The 23,237-nt window shown below is 40.5% G+C and overlaps 1 protein-coding gene across 1 annotated transcript; it reads left to right on the plus strand.

Moving 5' to 3' along the window:
- The first annotated feature begins 21,075 nt into the window (after positions 1–21,075).
- LOC110880937 lies at positions 21,076–22,635 on the plus strand. The gene is made up of 2 exons (XM_022129357.1): positions 21,076–21,318; positions 21,469–22,635. The coding sequence occupies exons 1-2, from the start codon at positions 21,076–21,078 to the stop codon at positions 22,633–22,635; spliced, it is 1,410 nt and encodes a 469-aa protein (XP_021985049.1).
- Positions 22,636–23,237: the final 602 nt, after the last annotated feature.

Here is a 23,237-nt window from a genome sequence, read left to right on the forward strand (position 1 = left end):
TCGATACCCTGTCAGCTACACTCGAGACCGCACAGTCTCGAGTAGAGACCGCACAGTCTCGACTCGAGACCACGCTTATTGGGCTTGCTTAGTTACGGGCCTAAGTTAATGGGCCGGACTTATGGACTCCTTGTGCTACTGTTTAATGCGTGAATGTTACTGTGGAACTTGTTGTGAACTATTGATGAACTGCCATGCTAAGAACTTGTATGCCATGATTGTTACTTGTACGTGCACCACTTGGGTTGAACCTGACTTGAATGGTATCTTTGTTAGGACATAGTTGACCACTTACGACTTGATTGACTTTCTGTGTTACTGCCGAGCAAACCAAGGTGAGTTCACACCCTCTACAAAGCATGGGATTCCCTGGGTTGGGAATGGGGTTAAGGAACGTGGATTCCTCGTCCTCCTTGGGTAGGACAGCAATGGTTCAGGAATGTGATTCCTCGTCCGGATGGACGGACAACTCGTACTAGACCAAAACTCTATCACGAAGTCCCTCCTTTTGTATCGACTTAATCGTCGGGCCAATGGTGAGCGGGTCATTAGTTAGATAGCGCTATTTAGGTCTGGCAAACCTCACACCGTGCCGCAGAGGACGGGCGTGAACTAATGGATCTGGGGCACGTCAATGATGATAGACATTGACAGTTTCAGGGCACATAAACATGACTACAGTCAGCAGTCGATATGGTTACGAGTCTAGTGTACGCTTGGGGTAGCCCCCACGGCCGAAATGCCTGATAACTAACATGGGTAGCCCCCACGGCTGGAATGCCGGAATAACCGGGAATAAAACAAGTCACGTTTTTAACTATGGGGTAACCCCCACGGCAGGATGCCAGATAAAGGAAAACCGTTTTTGAAACAACTTAAAACGAACACCCAACCGTGAAATCACTCAACTAGTTGTTGACTCGTTACTACATGCTTTGCAGGACCATAGGTACTCAGCTGGAGCTTGCATGGAGGAGAGTCGTTGTGGGACATGGATTGCTGCGTGCCATGTTAAACTTGAAAACATTTGAACTTATGTTTTAACTTTAAGACTTATGCTTCCGCTTACAACTTAAACTATGTTTTGATTAAACGCCAATTGTATTGGTTAGTCTTTATAACTACTTATATGCTTGTTCAATATGATTGGTGGCTGGATCCTGGTCAGTCACGCCTCCCAGCGGTAGTACTCCGCAGGTGGGATTTTGGGGGTGTGACATCAGCAAAGGCCCCAACACGCCCCGTGGTGAGCTGGGCACGGCCCCGTGGTCAGTACCGTATCTGTACTATCAAGATTTGGCAAGATTCTGCGTATCTTTTCGTTAACCACGCCTCGTGTTGAGCTGGGCACGGCCCCGTGGTTAGTACCGTATTTGTACTATCAAGATTTGGCAAGATTTTGCGTATCTTTGCGTTGACCATGCCCCGTGGTAAGCTGGGCACGGCACCGTGGTGGGCGTAGAAGCTTCTACAGGTTTTGTCTACTTGTCAGGGCTGACCACGCCCCGTGGTGAGCTGGGCACAGCCCCATGGTCAGCTTCTGTCTTCCTGTTTTTGCTTTAGGAGATGCTGTCGAGGGGTCGGGCATGCCACGTTTCTTCCTTTTCTTTGTATTTATGTTAGTTTTTGCTGCATATTTGTTCCTTTTATTCGTTTAAGCTCATTTGGTCCTGAAAATACAAATGGAAGAAAAAAGCACACTTTTTCCAACATTAGTACTAAAAAGGGTTAGTTTTATGCCTTATTTGATGTAATTTTTATGTTGCATTTTACACACATAAAATACCCCCACACTTGAATCTTTGCTTGTCCTCAAGCAAAACTCTTTATTATGTGACTTTACACACCCAAATGCAATGGGTAGAAGAGAAATTTTGGGCTTGTCTTGAGTGTCGGGAATCCAAGATCTTTATTGGGTTTTATTTTTATGCTATTTACAATCATATTCGTTATGATTTATTTAGAACGTTTCATAAGAGAAATTACTTATTTGGGCATAACATGCCTCTTTAAAATTCCATTTATATACAAGTTCAAATACCTCACGGGAGATCACTCAACACTCGGCCGAAGATGTATTTTTGTGAAACACTCGAGACCGGCATGGAACTTTCTTCTACCATATGCTTGCCAAACAATCAATCCTTCTCCTTTTTAACTATAAACCTTCGTAAAAATCAAGAGGACTTGGGAAACGGTTAGGCTTGGGCTAAGGGTAGGTGGTTTTGGTTAGTGGTTAGTAAAAATGGCTAAAAGCGTAAAAAGCATCGGTTGTCGTGAATCCTTTTTTTTTGACATTTATTCAAACTAAGCATATTCAAACAAGATTTTTTAGGAACTTGTTTGGTTATTGCAAAATTCTCTTCTTCTTTTTTTTCTTTTTTTTTTTCTCTTTTTTTTCAGAAGATAACCGAGCTTTTTACTAAAACAAAAGGGGTTTGAAAAGAAAAAAGGATTTGGTGGGTAAAGGGTGTTTGTTTTGTGGGTTTTGAAACGAAAAGGTTTAGGCTCAAAGGGGTTAACTAGGGAGATTTTGGGTAGGTGATAAAGAAAATGAAAAATAATGGTGTTGAAAGGAAAATGAGTTAGTCCTAATGCCTCCATCATTTACTTACTTGGGTTTAAGTTGGTAAGGACCAGAAATGTATCGTCATGGAAAGCTCTAGAGTCGTAAGAACCAAGCGGCTATTCACACAAGAAACGAAAAATGAGCATTTAGTTTATATATATATATATATATATATATATATATATATATATATATATATATAGGGTGGGAGTTGGCTACAAAGTCCATTTTTCCTACAAAGTGTACAAAGTCATAAAACACCACAATTTCAGCCATAAAACACACTAAAAACCCACAAATAACAAAGCGAAGATTACTAAAACACCATATTTATGGGTTTTGTGTTGTATTTTGGATGATAAGGCTTTGCTTATCGAATGACTAACATTAGTGTGTTTTATATTGATTATCATGTTGTGTTTTATATTCATAGTTCTTCGATGGTGTGTTTGAAGTTTTTATGGACTGATAGGGTTTGGATATTGTGTTTTAGTGATCTTCACTTTGTTATTTGTGGGTTTTGAGTGTGTTTTATGGCTGAAATTGTGGCGTTTTATGACTTTGTACACTTTGTAGGAAAAATAGACTTTGTAGCCGAACCCCACCCCCACCCTATATATATATATATATATATATATATATATATATATATATATATATATATATATATATATATATATATATATATATATATATATATATATATATATATATATATATAAAGGGGTATGGTCCCAAAAACATGCACCGACCAATCAGGTCGCGCGCGAGACCACACTCTTAGCAGACTAATTTGGTATCTTTACCAACCTTGCGCCGGCCAATCAGGTGTAACCTAGGTTGCGAGCGGGGCCAGGATAGAAACAAGACCAGATTTCACACTTGGCTCCTTGGATGAAGACCCTCACTTCCTGGACCCTGCGTCGGCTAAACGGGATACCCCCAGTGATCGCGTGGAGGACAAAAGCGCAAGTAATACAAGGACAAGTACTAAAGGTACAAGTGGCAAAGTAGTGGACCAATGGGCGTTCAACAGTCTGTATCCGATCATGCTCCATGATTGACAATCGTACTACAGACAAGAATGTACACTTGGACGCATACGTGGCACCAAGGACAACGATCAGGCCACGTGGATCCACGATCTCCACTTGGCCGCTGATGACAGACGAGACGACAAGGACAACGGTTAGGCCATGTGGATCCATTCAGCGTGCGCCAGCTTCCCTCTCACCCAGAAGCACTAACGGTCGTGGCAGAGAGGACAAAACGGATATTCCCCATTGTCGACTACAGGCCCAAGGCCCATCAGCCCATCTCCTTCTACACCACTCTGGCTATAAATATGGACCTTCACCTCCAGGTTTAAGGATTCTACTTCCTTGCTTTCTCACTCTTCATCACACACTTATATCCTCAAAACATATACTTATTCTCACGCCGGAGGGTGGTTACGAGGAGAACCCCCTATTCCTCTCCTCGTAACGAGCTTAACGGTGTGTTTAGTGTTTTGAAGGACTCTCGCATCATAGCTTGGACGAGATAAAGAAGATTAACCTTATTTGTCGAGGCACAAACCACAAACTAGTCACCAGATTAGTTTGGTGTTTTTTCAATATATATATATATATATACATATATATATATATATATAGGGTAAGGTTCATGCGAGAACCAATGTGAACACAACCTAAAATAGCTAAAAAAAAACCTAAAAAAAACCCTAAAAAAAAACTAACCCCACCCCCCAAAAACCTAAACCCCCCAACCCCCCCCCCCCCAAAAAAAAAAAAAAAACCTAACCCCCCTCCGCCAAAACCTAACCCCCCCCCCCAAGCTAAATGCTAAAAACTAAAACCCTCAAAAAAACCTAAAAAAAACCTAACCCCCCCCCCCCAAAAAAAAAAAAAACCTAAACCCCCCTCCCCCACCCCCCAAAAACCTAAACCCCCCCCCCAAGCTAAAATGCTAAAAACTAAACCCCCAAAAAAACCTAAAAAATCTAAAAAAATCAAAAAAAAATCTACATTTTTTTTTATTTTTTTACTATTTTTTATGTTCAAATCGCTACTTTTAGTAGCCAAAAAAAAATTGGATACTAAAAGTAGCGATTTTTATATAAAAAATAGTAAAAAAATAAAAAAAATTTTGGGTGTTTTTTAGATTTTTTTAGGTACTACTGTTTGTGTTCACACTGGTTCTCGCGGTTCTCGCAATAAAGGGTGGTTCCTAACGGATCTTTGTCCTATATATATATATATATATATTATTTTAGTAACTAATATAATAAATATAATATAATTTTTAATATATATATATATATATATATATATATATAGGTCGTATATCGATATGGCTGATCAGGAGTCGGGACGGGGCGGAGCCGAGGTCGGGGACGCGGTAGTGGGTGTGGTGTCCTTTATATTGACCCGATGTCCAAGCACTCGTATCTGGTATTTGAGGATAGATATGATGCTTTTCACCACTGTGAAAAGTTTTGACAGATGGAGATCGCCGGCTGTGTGGCGATCGATTGAGATGCGCAGAAGGCAGCGAGAATCCGGAGTATTATTGTACACAACACTCCATGGGTAGGTAAACTATTTACCTTGTTTTCTATTTGTTTTAGATCGAGATTAGTTTCTGCTTGGCGACATATGTGACATCCTACAAAATCAGGTATCCTTCCTGATTCAGTTCACTTATATTTTATAGTTTAGTTCATTTTATAAAATATAGTTAACAGTGCGTTACGTATATTATAACGATAACCGGTCCGTGAACAAGTTTATCTTATTCTAACTTACGTATATTAGCAGCCGAACCTCACACCTCTCGTGAAGCCCAACCCCAAACCCAAAACCCTTGCGTGACCCATCGGCCCAAGTGAAACAAACCCAACCCTGCCCCTTTTAGATCTACGGCCCAAAACCACTTGCCCACTACCCATGAACTCTTGGCCCAACCCCCTATTTCCAATTGCCGGTACATGTATGTGCGTGTGTATGATATATGCATACAACACAATCAGGAACCCTAGCTACTTCACAAACCCCTCTCTGCCTCCATTTCTCTCTCGCTACCCCTCTCACTCTCGGCTCTCATTCTTCTCATTCAAGTTCTGGTCGGCGATCATCAAGACTTAACTAGGTAATTGTCTAGTGTTTTGTGTTGTGTTTTGTGTTTTATGTATACGTGTACCTTATAAATGTGACATATGTGGAATTTGTGGGCAGCTGTGGTTCGGCTTAGAGAACTAGGATGACTGGCCAAGTTTCGGGTTATGTATGTTGAGTTTTGATATGGTTTCATGTATCACGTGTTATTACGTGCATAGGTATGCATGAATAGGGGCTGCATGATTGTCGCTTTAGTAATGTTGAATTGTATTTTGACAGGTTGTAGTGTAAAAGAGTTTGTATGATCGAAATTATGCGGGTTTGGGTAGCGTATGACGGGAAGTTCCATGATTTGACGCAGTAGAACTCATGCTTTAATGTTAGTTAATGTAGGGACGAGTTCGATATGATAAATGACATGTATAATCTGAATTGTGAAGTATCATTAGGTTGTATGATGTCAAAAACACGCTAAAGGAGTCACAATAACTCGCACTTAAACATTGATAGCTGAAGACACAAAGCTGTTTGATGTTTACAGTCAACTTTAGTTGGGTGTAAACGGGTCAAAACATAACGAAAATGTGATTTTCTGAAGTCTAAAATGAACCTCTTTGAAATACAATTCTAACTGTGCTGGTTTCATAATTTTTGGACCTCGTTTGGTCTGCCAAAACATTTAAATCATTTAAGTGGTCAAAGCTGCAATTTTCTGCAGAATTTGTCTCTTGTATTTTACGTCATATCTTGGTGAATAATTAGATTGAGTTTATGAAACTAATATAGTAGATGGTCTTATGTGTCTGTACGAATCTCCAACTGGAATTACTTCAATCAGAAAATTGAGGATTTTTAGATGAATTTTTCCTTAAGTTGTGGTTAGAAAGTGATGAATCTGATAATTGCTTAGTAAATAAATTTTCTTAATTTTTTACTAAAGAGTTAGATCTTGAAAATTCAACACAAGGCCGAACACACCGAGGGGCACGTCACATAAAAAGATTATAATTTTGCAATTCCGTAACTATGGTAAACGAGCTTTCTAAACCCGCCTAATTTCAGCGAATTTGTTGTGCATGAATTATAAATTTATAAGAGTTGAATTTGCTATTTTAAGTGTCCGCACTTGTTCGGTGATTATATAAATATCATATATCATGCGGTATATTATATTGTGAATACGTGTACGAAACCACATGATAAAATACTATGTGACAACTTGTCCGCGTGCTAATTGCTAGATACGTGTAGGACTTACGTGAATTGCATAAACAACCACTAATAATCCATGGCAACAATAATAGGCGGTGGTTGGCCATCCTAACTCGAATACACTTAATCTTACTAAGAAATATGAAGGTGAGTTCATGGTCCCCATATTTAAACATTTTGTGTAACACCTCGCAAAAATCATGTCCAATATAATGGTGACACGTGTCATAAACCCTAATCATATAAAAGTTTACAGAGCACAGTGGTTAAACATGTCAACATGTTAATTCTTACCTCTGAGTGACCTTTTAACGATCCCGAAGACTTTGTAATATATTATTATACTCTCATGATTATCGGATTATGATTTCACGAGGTTTCGGTACAACGATTTGATTTAATTTGCAATTTCCAAGAAAAAGGATTAAGACGACAACGAGTAGAAATAATACTTTTCGAGTGATCCAGTAACTGATCGGAAGCTTAACGGTGTTTATTTTATGACCCAAGAAACTTAAAAGTTAACTATGGGGGTTAATAGTGTAATATATGAAAGATATTTCAAGAATTAAAGGACCAGGGACTAAAAGTGCAAAGTTTGAAAGTTTCTTAACCGGACTAGGAGAGTGTCGCGGGGCGCGTAAGCCCCCGATAAAGTCTACGTGGGCCGCGACGCAGCTGCCAGCAACCAAAAAACTGGCAGCTGCATGTACAGACCTGTGCACCGCCTTTGCATGCAAGTTTTCGATACCAGGGACTGTGTTAATGGTTTTTACTGACACTAGGACACTTGTGAACATCTGGTGACTCCCTATAACAGCTGGAATAATCTTGTGAGGCCTTAATTCCTATAATTAGGTCCTTTTTGTGAACACTTGAACTTGCACTTTCATTTTTACTTCATTTCTTCATCTCTGGAGCATCCTGGACCAAAAGGAAGCTCTATCAAGTTAAATATTCGTGCTAAGGACCTTTGTTAGTGTTCTTAGCTTCTGTAGTTAAGTTTTTACTAGTTTAAGAACCGAAAGTCAAAGATATTGTAATTATGCTTTGCCTCTTTGTTTATTCATTAACGGTCCAGCCATTATTCGAATTGAAAGTGGCTATGTGTTGGTAATTAAGTAGGTGATTGTTGGTGCACAATGTCTATAGCCTACGTCTTAAGTCTAAGTCATAATGTATAGGGGTCAAAAGTGTCAAATATGTAAAGTTAGGGGTGTTTAATGTAATTCCGCTTGAAAGGGCTTGTGTAATTCCGCACGGAATTACATTAGGTAATTCCGTTTGAGTTGTGATGTTTTGTTTCAAGCGGAATTAGGTGCCCTATATATATGTGTGTTCAGCTTCTCATTTGGCACGGAATCAGCTAGTGTGTCACGAAGTGCTGCTGAATTTCTGCCGTGTAATCAAGTCTATTTTGAATGAGAAGCTTGTTTTAAAGTGAAATACTCTGTTTCTACTCAATTCTTCACTGCTTCTAAGCTGTTTGTTTGATTCCGCCTCTCAAATAGTTGTGTATTGCCTCTGATTGACTCATTTGGTCGGTAAAACGATCCTACAATTGGTATCAGAGCCAGTTATGAGTCAATACACTTGAATCAGTGCCTTTTTCTACACTTTCTTGGACTTCTGGACAATTTAACGGATAAATTGGACTGATTTGCTGATATTGTGTGTAAAACACTGTTTTAACAAACCCTTGAGAGAATCAGATCAAAATTCAAAGTAAAAGTGACAAAAAATGGGCCAAACAGTAATTCCGTTTGAACGAACATGTAATTTCGTTTGAAATGTCTGAGGTATTTTCACACGGAATTACTAATTCCGTTTGAAAATTTTGAAGTAATTTCACACGAAATTACTAATTCCGTTCGAACTGTAATCTCGTTTGGCTAATTTCGCTTCAAATAACTATTTCCGTTCGAAATGACACCTGATTTCGCTTGAAGGTGTAATTTCGTTTGAAAAAGGCTAATTTCGTTTGAAAGGTAATTCCGCTTGAAGCTTAATTTCGTGTGAGATGATCTGATTCCGTTTGAAAGTCCAGTTTGTTCGTAATTCCGTTTGAAAGTCTAATTTCATGTAAAAGTTAATTTCGCTTGAAAGTAACCTGTTTCCAAAACTTGAAAATGTTTTTTCGTAAACGGATTTCGTAAAATGGACAATCAAGAATTTTATAACTTCTTTGCCGGTGGGGGAATGATGGCAGCACAAAACCCGGCCAGTATTGTACAAAACGTGAATATGGAGAATGAACTTGGGACGATGCAGAAACCTCCTAAGTTGATGAATATTGATGAGTATGCGGGTTGGTCTGGAAGGTTAAAGACATGGGTTCAAGCAAACCACTTTGAGTGCTGGATGAAGATCGAATCGAAATATGTTCCTCCTAAAGATGGTTTGGGTCTTGAGAAGTCGATTGGCAGTCTGACACAAACTGAACAAGAAGATTTTAAGGGAGAAAAGAACATGATGAGTATTCTTCAACAGGCGATTAAAGAAGATATCTTAGTGTTACTGCAACATCAAGATAATTCACAATCAGTGTGGCATGCTTTAAAAGTGAAGTTTTTGGGAAGTGTATCAATGATAAAAAGCAAGACTGCTTTGATGAAGAAATAATTTGACATCTTCGGGGGAATTAAAGGTGAAACAACTAAACAGTTGATCGAGAGATATTGTCACCTAGTTGTTGAAATGAAGCGTTTGGGTATTGAGAAAACTGACGAAGAGTGGGTGGATTGTGACAACTCGAATTTCCAAGATTCCTATTTCGCATTTATTGCACGTTCTTGTATTATTTAGTTGATTATTTGCACAATTAATTGCTATGGAATTGTATACGTTTGATACAATGAAGTGTATTGTGTGATTGTGCATGGTTATGTGTTAATTGTGATAAATTTGTTAAATGCATAAACTTGGTGGTGAAACTGTGAAATTGTTGTGAGATGGTGTACTTGTGTAAAAGCTAATATTTGAGGATGTAGAGGGCAATTAGTGAAATCCTAGTAATACTTAACCCTAAATCATTCACTAAACCCCACACTAAAATCCAAGCACGTACTTTCACTTCTTTGGTTCTCTCTAGCAATCATCACCATCATCATCATTGGCACAAGACATTTCCGCACTTTTGATTCCTCTTTCACTAGAATCATTCAAGGTAATTGTTTATCGATTATTGTAATACTTGTAAATCTAATTGATTGTTTGATCATTATAAATTCTTGATTGTGTGTTCATGAAAACCCTAGCTCTCATATGATACTTCTGTGACTTTGATTTGATTCTTGATTATTGTGTTATGATGATGATTAGTCGTGAAATCAATTGCTCGTATGATGATGATATTTGCTGAATTGATTTGTTCCATGTAATGTACGAATTAGGGTTTCTGGATCGTAGAAAAATAAGAACGTAACTGACGCAATCTCAATGAACAGGAACATTCGCATGTTTGATTAGTTGTCTGAGTTTTGGTTTATGACTTTTAGTCCGAACTTCTTTGTAAAAACAATAATGTCTGACTTTTTGTGAAGCTTGAATCCGAGTTTCTTTAATGGATGCCCTTTGCCCGACTTTGAACCCTAGTTAGGGGGTCCGAGCTTTGTGTCACCTTATCTTGTCCGACCTTTAATGATGATGGGTGTCCGAGTTTGTTAAACTGAACACTAGTCCGAGTCTTGTAAGAGAGTATCAAGGTCCGACTTTTATTAAGACATCTAAATGTGTCCGACTTCTAAACAAAAGCATGATGTCCGAATTCTTATATGAGTTACTTGGTCCGACTTTTTAAAGGGGACCATTGATCCGACTTTTAAATGGTTGATGATGTCCGAACTTCTTTTATATATATCATTGAGTTCGAGTTTTAAACCCCCCACACTTTATATCCGACTTTAATGGCACATAAGGTTCCGAGTTCATGCTAGGGACCTTTGGTCCGACTTTTGAACAAGGGAAACCCCCCCCCCCACGCACACTTGTCCGAGTTTTGCAAAGGGCAAGGCCCTGTCCGAGGTTGTTTAATGAATTCTGTGGATCAATGAGCTGTATGATTAGTGAACTGTATGATTAGTGATGTAAATCTGTTAAGGTGTATGATTTAATTGAAGTCGCGACTCTGTTAAACCTGTTAAGCTTATTAGCGATGTAACATGTTAAGTATGTTAACAGTGGCAATTGGATTAACATCCACGTTAGATTAAACCGTGAAATCAGAGACGCGACGCATGAATTATGAGAATATGATTGACTGCTTACGTGACATATGATTCTATGTATATGATTGTATGATATTGAATGCAATTGTATGATTTCGCATGTGTGAACATTCTATGTGATATTACCATGTACACAATAAACACACAAAACATAGTTGCTTGGTTACCAATCACTCGCAAACCATAATTTGATGAAACACTCACATCGTATTATGTGCAACATATCCTAGGTCGTGTGTAACGGACTTAGACGTTTGATAAACCCTAGAGGCAATAACATACCGAGCAAACCAAGGTGAGTTCACACAGCCAAGGCATGGGGTTCCCAGGGTGGGAATGGGATAGATTTATTCATTTGTACTTCTCTAGATAATGGAACGTAGTGATATGATCCTCGGGTGAGGAAGGTGATTGGTTAAGATACTGCTAGACTAGTGATGCTTATAGAACTGATCTTTGCACACACGTCGGGGTTGGCTGCGATAATATGACTGATCTTCGCACACATGCCAGGGTTGGCTGCGATAATATGACTAATCTTCGCACACATGCCTAGGAAGGCTGCGAACTATACACTAAAACTTCGCACAAGTGCCGGGTGGCCGCGATACAAACATACCTAGTCTAGAATACTTGAGAACTTTCCCTAATCTTCGCATACATGCCTGAAGGGCCGCGATACGAACTATTACGATACATGACTTAATGAACGAATACAAGGCTTACTATACTATTACAATTACTGAACTATAAACTGTGAACTCGCTCAACTAGTTGTTGATCCTCTGTTACATGCCTTGCAGGTCGTTAGATATATGGAGCTTGCACAGGGAGGAGCAGGTCGTTGTGGAGCATGGATCGTGGATGCCATGTTAAAACATTTAGACATATGAACTTATGTTACACATTGGGTTTTCATACTTATGCTTCCGCTACACTTTGAAACTATGATTATGTTTTGAACACCTATCATATTGAAGGATTGGTTTACATTTATTTTACTTGATATTAATTACATGTTCAATATGATTGGTGGCTTGATCCTGGTTAGTCATGCTCCCAAGCGGTGATACTCCGCAGGTGGATTTTGGGGGTGTGACAGATTGGTATCAGAGCCATTGGTTATAGAGAACTTGGTTTTAATATGGGAAAACGTTTTTATTAAAACCAGACTATAACCAGAACAGTGCTCTCAACGATCCACAACGACGCTTCGCTCCACGTGCAAGACTCAACATCCTAGGTAATAAGGTTTATGATTATTGCCTACATGCTAGAATTGCATAGAACTTTGCTCGTAGTATGCTTACATTACTTTGCTCACTACTTGTTATTGCTTGAGAACGCCTACGTGCTTACACTCTTCTGTCATCGCACTACTCGCGAACCCCTCTCACTTACGTTACATTTGCTATGAAGATCATGTCTTGACGTGTTAACATGACTCAAGCCCAGTTGACGGCTCTCATTAACGAACAAGTTGCTGCGGCGCTTGCAGCCGCACAAGCAGGAAGTTTAACCTGCTATTCCAAACCTATCCTAGGATGTTAGATCCTACTCTCGTGACCCAACTATCGCGCTTAACCTTGACCTATCTTTCTCGCGCAACGGGTCAGAACGCACAGCAGCCTGTCTGCACATTCAAGAACTTCATGGACTGTCGTCCAAGCACATTCAGTGGCACCGAGGGGGCAGTGGGACTCCTCCATTGGTTTGAAAAGCTCGAGTCTGTGTTCGAGATGTGTGAATGCCCTGAGGCTCGCAGGGTCAAGTACGCCACAGGTACTTTGGAAGAAATCGCGCTAACCTGGTGGAACGCGCAAGTACGGATACTAGGGTTGGCAGCTGCTAACGCCACCCCCTGGAACGAATTCAAAGAACGCATTAAAGGGGAATACTGCACAGTTTATAGAATCCACAAGTTGGAAGTGGAGCTTTACCATTTGAAAATGACGGGGTCAGAAATTGAAGCTTATACGAAACGGTCGAACGAACTGGCCATCTTGTGTCCAACCATGGTGGACCCTCCAAGCAAGCGTATCGAATTGTACCTCAAGGGTCTAGCCTCAGAGATTCAGAGCCATGCTACATCGGCTAACCTCGACAATATCCAAGACATTCAGCGTCTTGCTCATCGCCTCACGGATCGGGCAGTGGAACAGGACAGACTGCCTAGTTGTATCAGCGCTATTACTACCGCTACCACTTCTGCTACTCCTGCCACTCCTAGTGACAACAAGCGGAAATGGGATGGGTATTCCAGCAAGGGTTCCGCTACCGTTCAGTCTCAAGCACAGCAGCAGCGCAAGAATAGTGATCACAAGAGCCCGAGTCAGCCAACTTCTGGTGGTCAGGGGCAGGGTGGATATCGGGGAATTCACCCAAACAGATACCACGGTGGTTAGTGCAACGAGGGACGTTGCCAGAGGTGTCTCAAGATGGGCCATGAAGCTAAGGATTCAGGGGCCCACGGCCTGCAAATCGGAATCGCCAGCAGCAACAGCAAGCAGAAATCCTATGCAAGGAGAAGATCATTCGTATTCCTCGTGCGGGAAAGGAACCTCTCGAAGTTCAAGGCGACAAGAGTGGTGCTGTGGTTGGCATCATCTCTTTCTTGAAGGCTCAGAAATGCTTACGAAAGGGTCATACTGCCATTTTGGCACTTGTTACTGATGCATCGACGAAAGAGAAAAGGATAGAGGATATTCCAGTTGTACGTGATTTTCCTCAAGTGTTTCCTGAAGATTTACCTGGATTACCGCCTCATTGTCAAGTCGAATTTCAGATCGAGCTCGCTCCAGGAGCAGCACCTATAGCTCGCGCGCCGTACCGTTTGGCTCCAACTGAGCTGGAAGAATTGTCAAAGCAACTACAAGAGCTCTTGGAAAAGGGCTTTATTCGTCCAAGCTCATCGCCTTGGGGAGCTCCAGTACTATTCGTGAAAAAGAAGGATGGCACTTTCAGGATGTGCATCGATTACCGCGAACTGAACAAGGTCACAGTGAAGAACCGTTATCCTCTTCCTCGTATTGACGACTTATTCGACCAGTTGCAAGGGTCGTGTTACTACTCCAAGATTGATCTAAGGTCAGGGTATCATCAGCTGAGAGTCCGGGATGAGGACGTCTCTAAGACAGCATTCAGAACTCGCTACGGTCATTACAAATTCCTTGTCATGCCATTTGGGCTTACGAACGCGCCCGCTGTTTTTATGGATCTTATGAACAGGGTGTGCAAACCTTATCTAGACAAGTTCGTCATCGTTTTCATCGACGACATTCTGATCTACTCCAAGAGTCAGGAGGAACACGAGCAGCACTTACGTCTTATCTTGGAACTTCTTCGAAAGGAACAACTGTACGCCAAGTTTTCAAAATACGACTTCTGGCTTCGTGAAGTCCACTTCTTAGGCCATGTGGTGAACAGGGATGGGATTCATGTCGATCCATCCAAAGTAGATTCGATCAGGAACTAGCCTGCACCGCGTACACCAACAGAAATACGCCAATTCTTGGGTTTGGCAGGTTACTACAGGCGTTTCATCAAAGACTTTTCGAAGATCGCACAGCCGCTTACGCTACTGACACAGAAAGGTGTCACCTACCGTTGGGGAGATTCCCAGGAAACCGCTTTTCAGTACCTGAAGGATAGGCTATGCAGCGCACCTATTCTCTCATTGCCAGAAGGCACGGATGATTTTGTGGTATATTGTGACGCATCGATACAAGGGCTTGGTTGTGTATTGATGCAGCGGGATAAAGTTATTGCCTACGCTTCGCTTCAACTCAAGGTTCATGAACGGAACCACACGACGCACGATTTAGAGCTGGGAGCTGTTGTTTTCGCGCTCAAGATATGGCGACGCTACCTGTACGGTACCAAGTGCACTATTTACACCGATCACAGGAGTCTCGAGCATATCTTCAAGCAGAAGGAATTGAACATGCGTCAACGACGGTGGGTCGAGTTACTTAATGATTACGAATGCGCCATCAAGTACCATCCAGGCAAAGCCAACGTTGTGGCAGACGCTCTCAGTCGGAAAGACACTCCACCTAGGCGTGTACGAGCCTTGCAGCTTACTATTCAGTCCGATCTTCCTGCACAGATACGAGATGCTCAGGTGGAAGCATTGAAACCAGAAAACGTCAGGGCTGAAGCTTACGTGGCTCGAGGCAACGATTAGAACAGAAGGAAGACGGTGCCTACTATGTAACAGGGCGTATTTGGGTCCCACTTTATGGCGACTTGCGTGAGCTAGTGATGGATGAAGCTCACAAATCGCGCTACTCGGTACATCCGGGTTCGGATAAAATGTACCACGATATTAGAACTATGTATTGGTGGCCTAGCATGAAGGCCCACATCGCTACCTATGTCAGCAAGTGCTTGACCTATGCAAGAGTCAAGGCAGAGTATCAGAAACCAGCAGGCTTACCTCAGCAACCAAAGATACCACAGTGGAAATGGGAGGAAATTTCCATGGATTTTGTTACAAGCCTACCTAGATCTCAACGTGGGAACGATACTATTTGGGTGATCGTGGATCGACTCACCAAGTCTGCTCATTTCCTGGCAATCAAAGAAACAGACAAGTTCTCTACCTTAGCAGACGTCTACTTGAAAGAAGTTGTTTCAAGGCACGGAGTGCCAACCTCAATTATTTCAGATCAGGATGCACGATTCACTTCAGAACTATGGCAAGCAATGCACAAAGCTTTTGGCTCTCGATTAGACATGAGTACAGCCTATCACCCTCAGACGGATGGGCAGTCTGAGCGCACGATTCAAACCCTGGAAAACATGCTTCGGGCATGTGTTATTGATTTCGGCAACAGCTGGGAAAAACACCTCCCTTTAGTGGAGTTTTCGTACAATAACAGTTACCACACCAGCATACAAGCCGCTCCATTCGAGGCATTGTACGGACGTAAATGCCGGTCACCTCTCTGTTGGGCAGAGGTGGGAGATAGTCAGATTACAGGTCCAGAAATGGTAGTTGACGCTACTGAACGAATAGCACAGATACGACAACGCATGGCGGCAGCTCGTGATCACCAGAAAAGCTATGCTGATAAACGCAGAAAACCACTCGAGTTCCAAGTTGGGGATCGAGTGCTACTCAAAGTCTCACCCTGGAAGGGTGTGGTTCGTTTTGGTAAACGGGGCAAGCTCAATCCACGGTATGTTGGACCGTTCGAAATCACTGAAAGAATAGGCAAAGTAGCCTACAGACTAAACCTACCAGTTGAACTCGGTGCAGTTCACAACGTATTCCACGTGTCGAATCTGAAGAAGTGTCTGTCAGATGAGACCCTCATAGTTCCTTTTAAGGAACTCACTATCGACGAGCGGTTGCAGTTCGTCGAGGAGCCAGTTGAAATCACGGACCGGGATGTTAAGGTCCTCAAAAGCAAGAGAATCCCTCTTGTTCGAGTTCGTTGGAACTCCAAACGTGGCCCAGAGTACACCTGGGAACGCGAAGACCAGATGACAGAAAAGTACCCCCAGTTATTCGAAACCAATGCAACTACTACTGAGGCTGAAGCTCCTACTGCGGAATTTCGGGACGAAATTCCAAATCAACGGGGGGATGATGTGACACCCCAGGAAAACCAGTGAACAATACAGCTTACCTAGCTTCCTCAGTGAGTGCGTACCAAATTTCGGGACGAAATTTCTTTTAAGTTGGGGATAATGTGACAACTCGAATTTCCAAGATTCCTATTTCGCATTTATTGCACGTTCTTGTATTATTTAGTTGATTATTTGCACAATTAATTGCTATGGAATTGTATACGTTTGATACAATGAAGTGTATTGTGTGATTGTGCATGGTTATGTGTTAATTGTGATAAATTTGTTAAATGCATAAACTTGGTGGTGAAACTGTAAAATTGTTGTGAGATGGTGTACTTGTGTAAAAGCTAATATTTGAGGATGTAGAGGGCAATTATTGAAATCCTAGTAATACTTAACCCTAAATCATTCACTAAACCCCACACTAAAATCCAAGCACGTACTTTCACTTCTTTGGTTCTCTCTAGCAATCATCACCATCATCATCATTGGCACAAGACATTTCCGCACTTTTGATTCCTCTTTCACTAGAATCATTCAAGGTAATTGTTTATCGATTATTGTAATACTTGTAAACCTAATTGATTGTTTGATCATTATAAATTCTTGATTGTGTGTTCATGAAAACCCTAGCTCTCATATGATACTTCTGTGATTTTGATTTGATTCTTGATTATTGTGTTATGATGATGATTAGTCGTGAAATCAATTGCTCGTATGATAATGATATTTGCTTAATTGATTGGTGCCATGTAATGTACGAATTAGGGTTTCTGGATCGTAGAAAAATAAGAACGTAACTGATGCAATCTCAATGAACAGGAACATTCGCATGTTTGATTAGTTGTCTGAGTTTTGGTTATGACTTTTAGTCCGAACTTCTTTGTAAAAACAATAATGTCTGACTTTTTGTGAAGCTTGAATCCGAGTTTCTTTAATGGATGCCCTTTGCCCGACTTTGAACCCTAGTTAGGGGGTCCGAGCTTTGTGTCACCTTATCTTGTCCGACCTTTAATGATGATGGGTGTCCGAGTTTGTTAAACTGAACACTAGTCCGAGTCTTGTAAGAGAGTATCAAGGTCCGACTTTTATTAAGACATCTAAATGTGTCCGACTTCTAAACAAAAGCATGATGTCCGAGTTCTTATATGAGTTACTTGGTCCGACTTTTTAAAGGGGACCATTGATCCGACTTTTAAATGGTTGATGATGTCCGAACTTCTTTTATATATATCATTGAGTCCGAGTTTTAACCCCCCCCCCCCACACTTTATATCCGACTTTAATGGCACATAAGGGTCCGAGTTCATGCTAGGGATATTTGGTCCGACTTTTGAACAAGGGAAACCCCCCCACGTACACTTGTCCGAGTTTTGCAAAGGGCAAGGCCCTGTCCGAGGTTGTGTAATGAATTCTGTGGATCAATGAGCTGTATGATTAGTGAACTGTATGATTAGTGATGTAAATCTGTTAAGGTGTATGATTTAATTGAAGTCGCGACTCTGTTAAACCTGTTAAGCTTATTAGCGATGTAACATGTTAAGTATGTTAACAGTGGCAATTGGATTAACATCCACGTTAGATTAAACCGTGAAATCAGAGACGCGACGCATGAATTATGAGAATATGATTGACTGCTTACGTGACATATGATTCTATGTATATGATTGTATGAGATTGAATGCAATTGTATGATTTCGCATGTGTGAACATTCTATGTGATATTACCATGTACACAATAAACACACAAAACATAGTTGCTTGGTTACCAATCACTCGCAAACCATAATTTGATGCAAACACTCGCATCGTATTATGTGCAACATATCCTAGGTCGTGTGTAACGGACTTAGACGTTTGATAAACCCTAGAGGCAATAACATACCGAGCAAACCAAGGTGAGTTCACACAGTCAAGGCATGGGGTTCCCAGGGTGGGAATGGGATTGATTTATTCATTTGTACTTCTCTAGATAATGGAACGTAGTGATATGATCCTCGGGTGAGGAAGGTGATTGGTTAAGATACTGCAAGACTAGTGATGCTTATAGAACTGATCTTCGCACACATGCCGGGGTTGGCTGCGATAATATGACTGATCTTCGCACACATGCCAGGGTTGGCTGCGATAATATGACTAATCTTCGCACACATGCCTAGGAAGCCTGCGAACTATACACTAAAACTTCGCACAAGTGTCGGGTGGCCGCGATACAAACATACCTAGTCTAGAATACTTGAGAACTTTCCCTAATCTTCGCATACATGCCTGAAGGGCCGCGATACGAACTATTACGATACATGACTTAATGAACGAATACAAGGCTTACTATACTATTACAATTACTGAACTATAAACTGTGAACTCGCTCAACTAGTTGTTGATCCTCTGTTACATGCCTTGCAGGTCGTTAGATATATGGAGCTTGCACAGGGAGGAGCAGGTCGTTGTGGAGCATGGATCGTGGATGCCATGTTAAAACATTAAGACATATGAGCTTATGTTACACATTGGGTTTTCATACTTATGCTTCCGCTACACTTTGAAACTATGATTATGTTTTGAACACCTATCGTATTGAAGGATTGGTTAACATTTATTTTACTTGATATTAATTACATGTTCAATATGATTGGTGGCTTGATCCTGGTCAGTCATGCTCCCAAGCGATGATACTCCGCAGGTGGATTTTGGGGGTGTGACATGGATAAACTGGCAGATGCCTTGCCATATGATGAATGGGGAACTTATCTTTTAGTGTTGAAAAACAACTTAGAGTATGTTGGATTTAACCTCAGTTCATTCATTGAAAAGATCGAAGCACATGAGCTTGAACTGATGAAGATCAGAAAGATGAATTCTACAAATGTTCAACATGATGTTTCACTATATTACAAAGGCAGTTCTCCGGCAACAACGAATCTAAGCCCGAAGATTCAAACTGCGTTCAGTACAGATTCAACATCCGGTGCTTCGTCTAGTACATCAAGCAACAACAAGCCTTCACCGTTTGCAAGTTATGAGCCGAATCCCAAGACTTCAGAACAAATGTCTCCACAAAGCTCATCAAGCTCGAACAATCAGGGTTATGTTTCTGGGATACAGTGTAACATTGTTGTAAACATCAAAAATGGACAAGAGTTTATAGAAGCAGCCGCAAAGCAACACATCGCACTGTTAGCTTCCATTCTTGACTCATATGAGAGTTTGGTAGCTGGGAGGATCGGTAATCCAGACATGACAAACGAGGATTACGATCAAATCGATCCAGAGGAGCTAGAGCTGAATGACATTAAATGGGGAATGGCTAGCTTGGTTAGAAGAGCCCAAAGGTTTATGGAAATTACGGGTAGGAACAGTTTGTCAGGACCGGATCAAAAGCTTGGTTTTGATAAGTCCAAAGTGACGTGCTTTAAGTGTAAAGAGAAGGGGCATTTTTAGCGGGAGTGTCCAAATAGAGAGGTCAACAACCATCAAATTCCTTTCACGAACTACTACTATAGACAGGCGATTTATCACAAGACAAATCAACAACCTGTCGTTCAAAGACCTCAAATCGAAAACAAGCCGGAAAAAGCTCTCATAGTCAATCAAGATAATGAGAAGGTAGCTGAAGGTTTCAGTTGGGATAAGTATATCCCTGGCAGTGAGGGTAGAGCAATGATGGTTGAGATTGTGGAGGAACCTGAGTGTGTTGTTGAACAGAGGTTGTTAGTGAAGATGTGTCTGAAGAAAGTTTGGTTGATCTCGAAGAAGTTGCTGCAGAAGTCTACTATTATCAATCCGAATAGGAGGTTTTAGCTAGTTCTTTAAAATCAATTATGCCTTCTAATGTGTTTGATTCTTTTGCAGGATTTTTCAGTCAGCCAACAACAGGATTCTGCCCACAGTATGATGTTGAGAAAGCTCCGGTTGAAGAGATAATTGATGTCTCCAAAGAAATGACTGAAGAAACACTGAAAGAGATTGTTGACAAAGCCTTAATGGGTAAACTAAAAGAGGTAGACATAGAATCTGTAAAACCAGAGTCTGTTGATACTGAGTCAGTTGAAAGTGTGTCGGTCAAAACAGAGTCAGGTCAAAAGGAGTCTGACGGAAAATCTGAAAGTGAGGAGGTCAAAATCGAAGGAGTGTCTGAGTCAGAGTCTGATGGTGTCGGTAAACAGGATGTTAATATTGATCAAGAGGAAAAGATTGTTGAAAAGATTGATTCAATTTCTGAAACTTCATGCAAAAACTGTTCAAAACCTTGCATGGAATGTCTTGATAAAGACAAAAAGTTTCAGGAACTGAAACAATACACTGATGAGATTAAATTTGATCTAAGTGAAGTAAAAGAAGCTTATGACAGTTAGCTAGATCTATCAAAATGATTCAAAATGAGAGTCTTGAAAACGATAAAGCCACAAGATTGTTAAAATCAATAGTTTTTGATAAACAAAAAGAAATCAACTTTCATTTGGACACGATTGCTTCATTGGAAAAGGAATTAGATTTAACAAAAATTGAGAATGAAAGAATTGATAAAAAGTTGATGAGTTATGTTGCATCTTCTTATGTGATTGATCAGATTGTCCCAAAACAATCAGATGCAACACTTGTCTTTAACAGTGTTCCACCCCCAATGTGGAATCATTATTCTCAGAAGTATCCAGATGGGGTGGAAGCTGCTTTGAACCTCAAACTGAGAACCATTGAGAATGAATTGCCTGAGAGTATTGATGTTACATTCTCTCTATCTGACACTGACAATGAGTCACAGGTGATCAAGACCATTGTTGACCAAGTGTTAGACGAAGAGAGTGATAACTCAGAGTTTGAGATTGTGAAAACACATTTTGAGAACTCCATTTCTGATTCTGAAGAAGATGGTAACTTCTTAGACAGGTATATACCAAAATCAGACAAAGTCGTGAATGATGATTCGATCATTGTGGTTTACACAATGAGCGGAACTGACAAACTTTATTCTGATTTTGAGTATCCGCTTCAAAATACAAGAATTGAGAATGTTGAAAAGGTGTTTAAATTGGTCGAGATTGACATTTCAGAAGTGAACAACAACACATTTTTTTCAAAACCTAAAAAGTCTTTTGTAACTCAACAACCTAACAACTCTGGAAAGAAAGGGTCGGTGGGTAATCATGGTCAGAACAAAAGACAGGGTAACAACTTGAAAAAGAAAGGTGTTGGTTTTGAAAAGAAGATGGCAAAAAATGAGGTTAAACCAAAGGAAAGGTTAGAAGAGATGTTTGTTGCTGGTAAGAGTACTGTTGAGGAAAAAGAGTATATTTTCAGTCAAAAAGCCATTGATGATTTCAATGCAACGAAGAAATTGAGAGATGAGTCATACAAATCAACTTTTGTCGAATATGACAAAAGAATTTGTTATTGCTGCAGTGAAATTGGTCACATGGCCAAACAATGCATGAAAAGAATTGAAAACCCTGTTTTGAAAAAACCAAGACTTAAAACTCCAACTGATAACAAGGGTAAAAAACCCATGGTTTCCCCCGTTCGAATCTTGAAAAGAGGAGAATCCTTGAAGTCCGAAGAAGAGCCGAAATCAACCTTTGAGAATGGCGAATCTTCGAAAACTCATAAGACTTCAAAGATTTACCCGAAGATGAAAATTTTTGAAAGCCAATCATGGGTGGAAAAATCAAAACAGTCAGTTGAGGTTAAGAAGATGGAAAATGTTTTGAAAACTAAACCAAAAGTCTTTGAAAATGATGTGGATAAACTTAAATTTGAACTTGATAAACTACTTGAAGAGTTTCCACCGATTAAGAAGGAAGATTTAAAACCAAAAGTCAAAACTGATGTTCTAAATGTCATTTTTAACATTCCGGAAGTTGATGTGACATGTGATATAGTGTTTAGTAGTGTTTCAACTGTAAAGAAATCATGGCCCTCATTGTTTGGATGAATTTCTTCAAAGTGTGCAGGAGCTTCCGAGGTCAATAATCTCGAAGTGGATCATGGACAGCGGAGCTTCAAGGACATGACCGGAATGCTAGCATTGCTCAATGACGTCAAATCTATCAACGGAGGATATGTGGGATTTGCTGGGAATCAGGGTGGCAGGATAGTTGGTCAGGGGACTCTAACTAATGAAGTCGTTACGTTTGATAAAGTGAACTATATAATCGAACTTGAAAACAATATGCTGAGTATCTCACAGATTTGTGACAAATCTTTTATAGTACACTTTACTAAAAATGAATGTCTAATCATAAAACCTGGTTTCAAAATTCCTGAGGAGATGGTGTTGATGCGAACTCCCCGAGAAAATGACTTGTATGTACTCGATATGAGCGTCGCAACAACAACCGATCATAAAAAACAGTGTTTTGTGACAAAAACACAGGGAACCGAAAAAGAGTCGATAATGTGGCATCGAAAGATGGGCCACATTCATGTTAGAAAAATGAACTTTCTTGTACACAATGATTTAGTTGAAGGAGTGAATCTTAAAAGTTTTCATTTAAATGATGATTGTGTAGCATGCAAGAAAGGAAAGCAGACAAA

The sequence above is a fragment of the Helianthus annuus genome, chromosome 10 (assembly GCF_002127325.2).
Source record: "Helianthus annuus cultivar XRQ/B chromosome 10, HanXRQr2.0-SUNRISE, whole genome shotgun sequence".
In the NCBI taxonomy this organism is placed as follows: Eukaryota; Viridiplantae; Streptophyta; class Magnoliopsida; order Asterales; family Asteraceae; genus Helianthus; species Helianthus annuus.

What these genes read in the sequence shown, in the direction of transcription:
- LOC110880937 (XM_022129357.1), top strand. Translation starts at nt 21,076, where the DNA reads ATGATTCAAAATGAGAGTCTTGAAAACGATAAAGCCACAAGATTGTTA. An exon ending in CAACACTTGTCTTTAACAGT is followed by an intron (nt 21,319 to 21,468) that starts GTTCCACCCCCA and finishes AATGAGTCACAG; the next exon opens with GTGATCAAGACCATTGTTGA.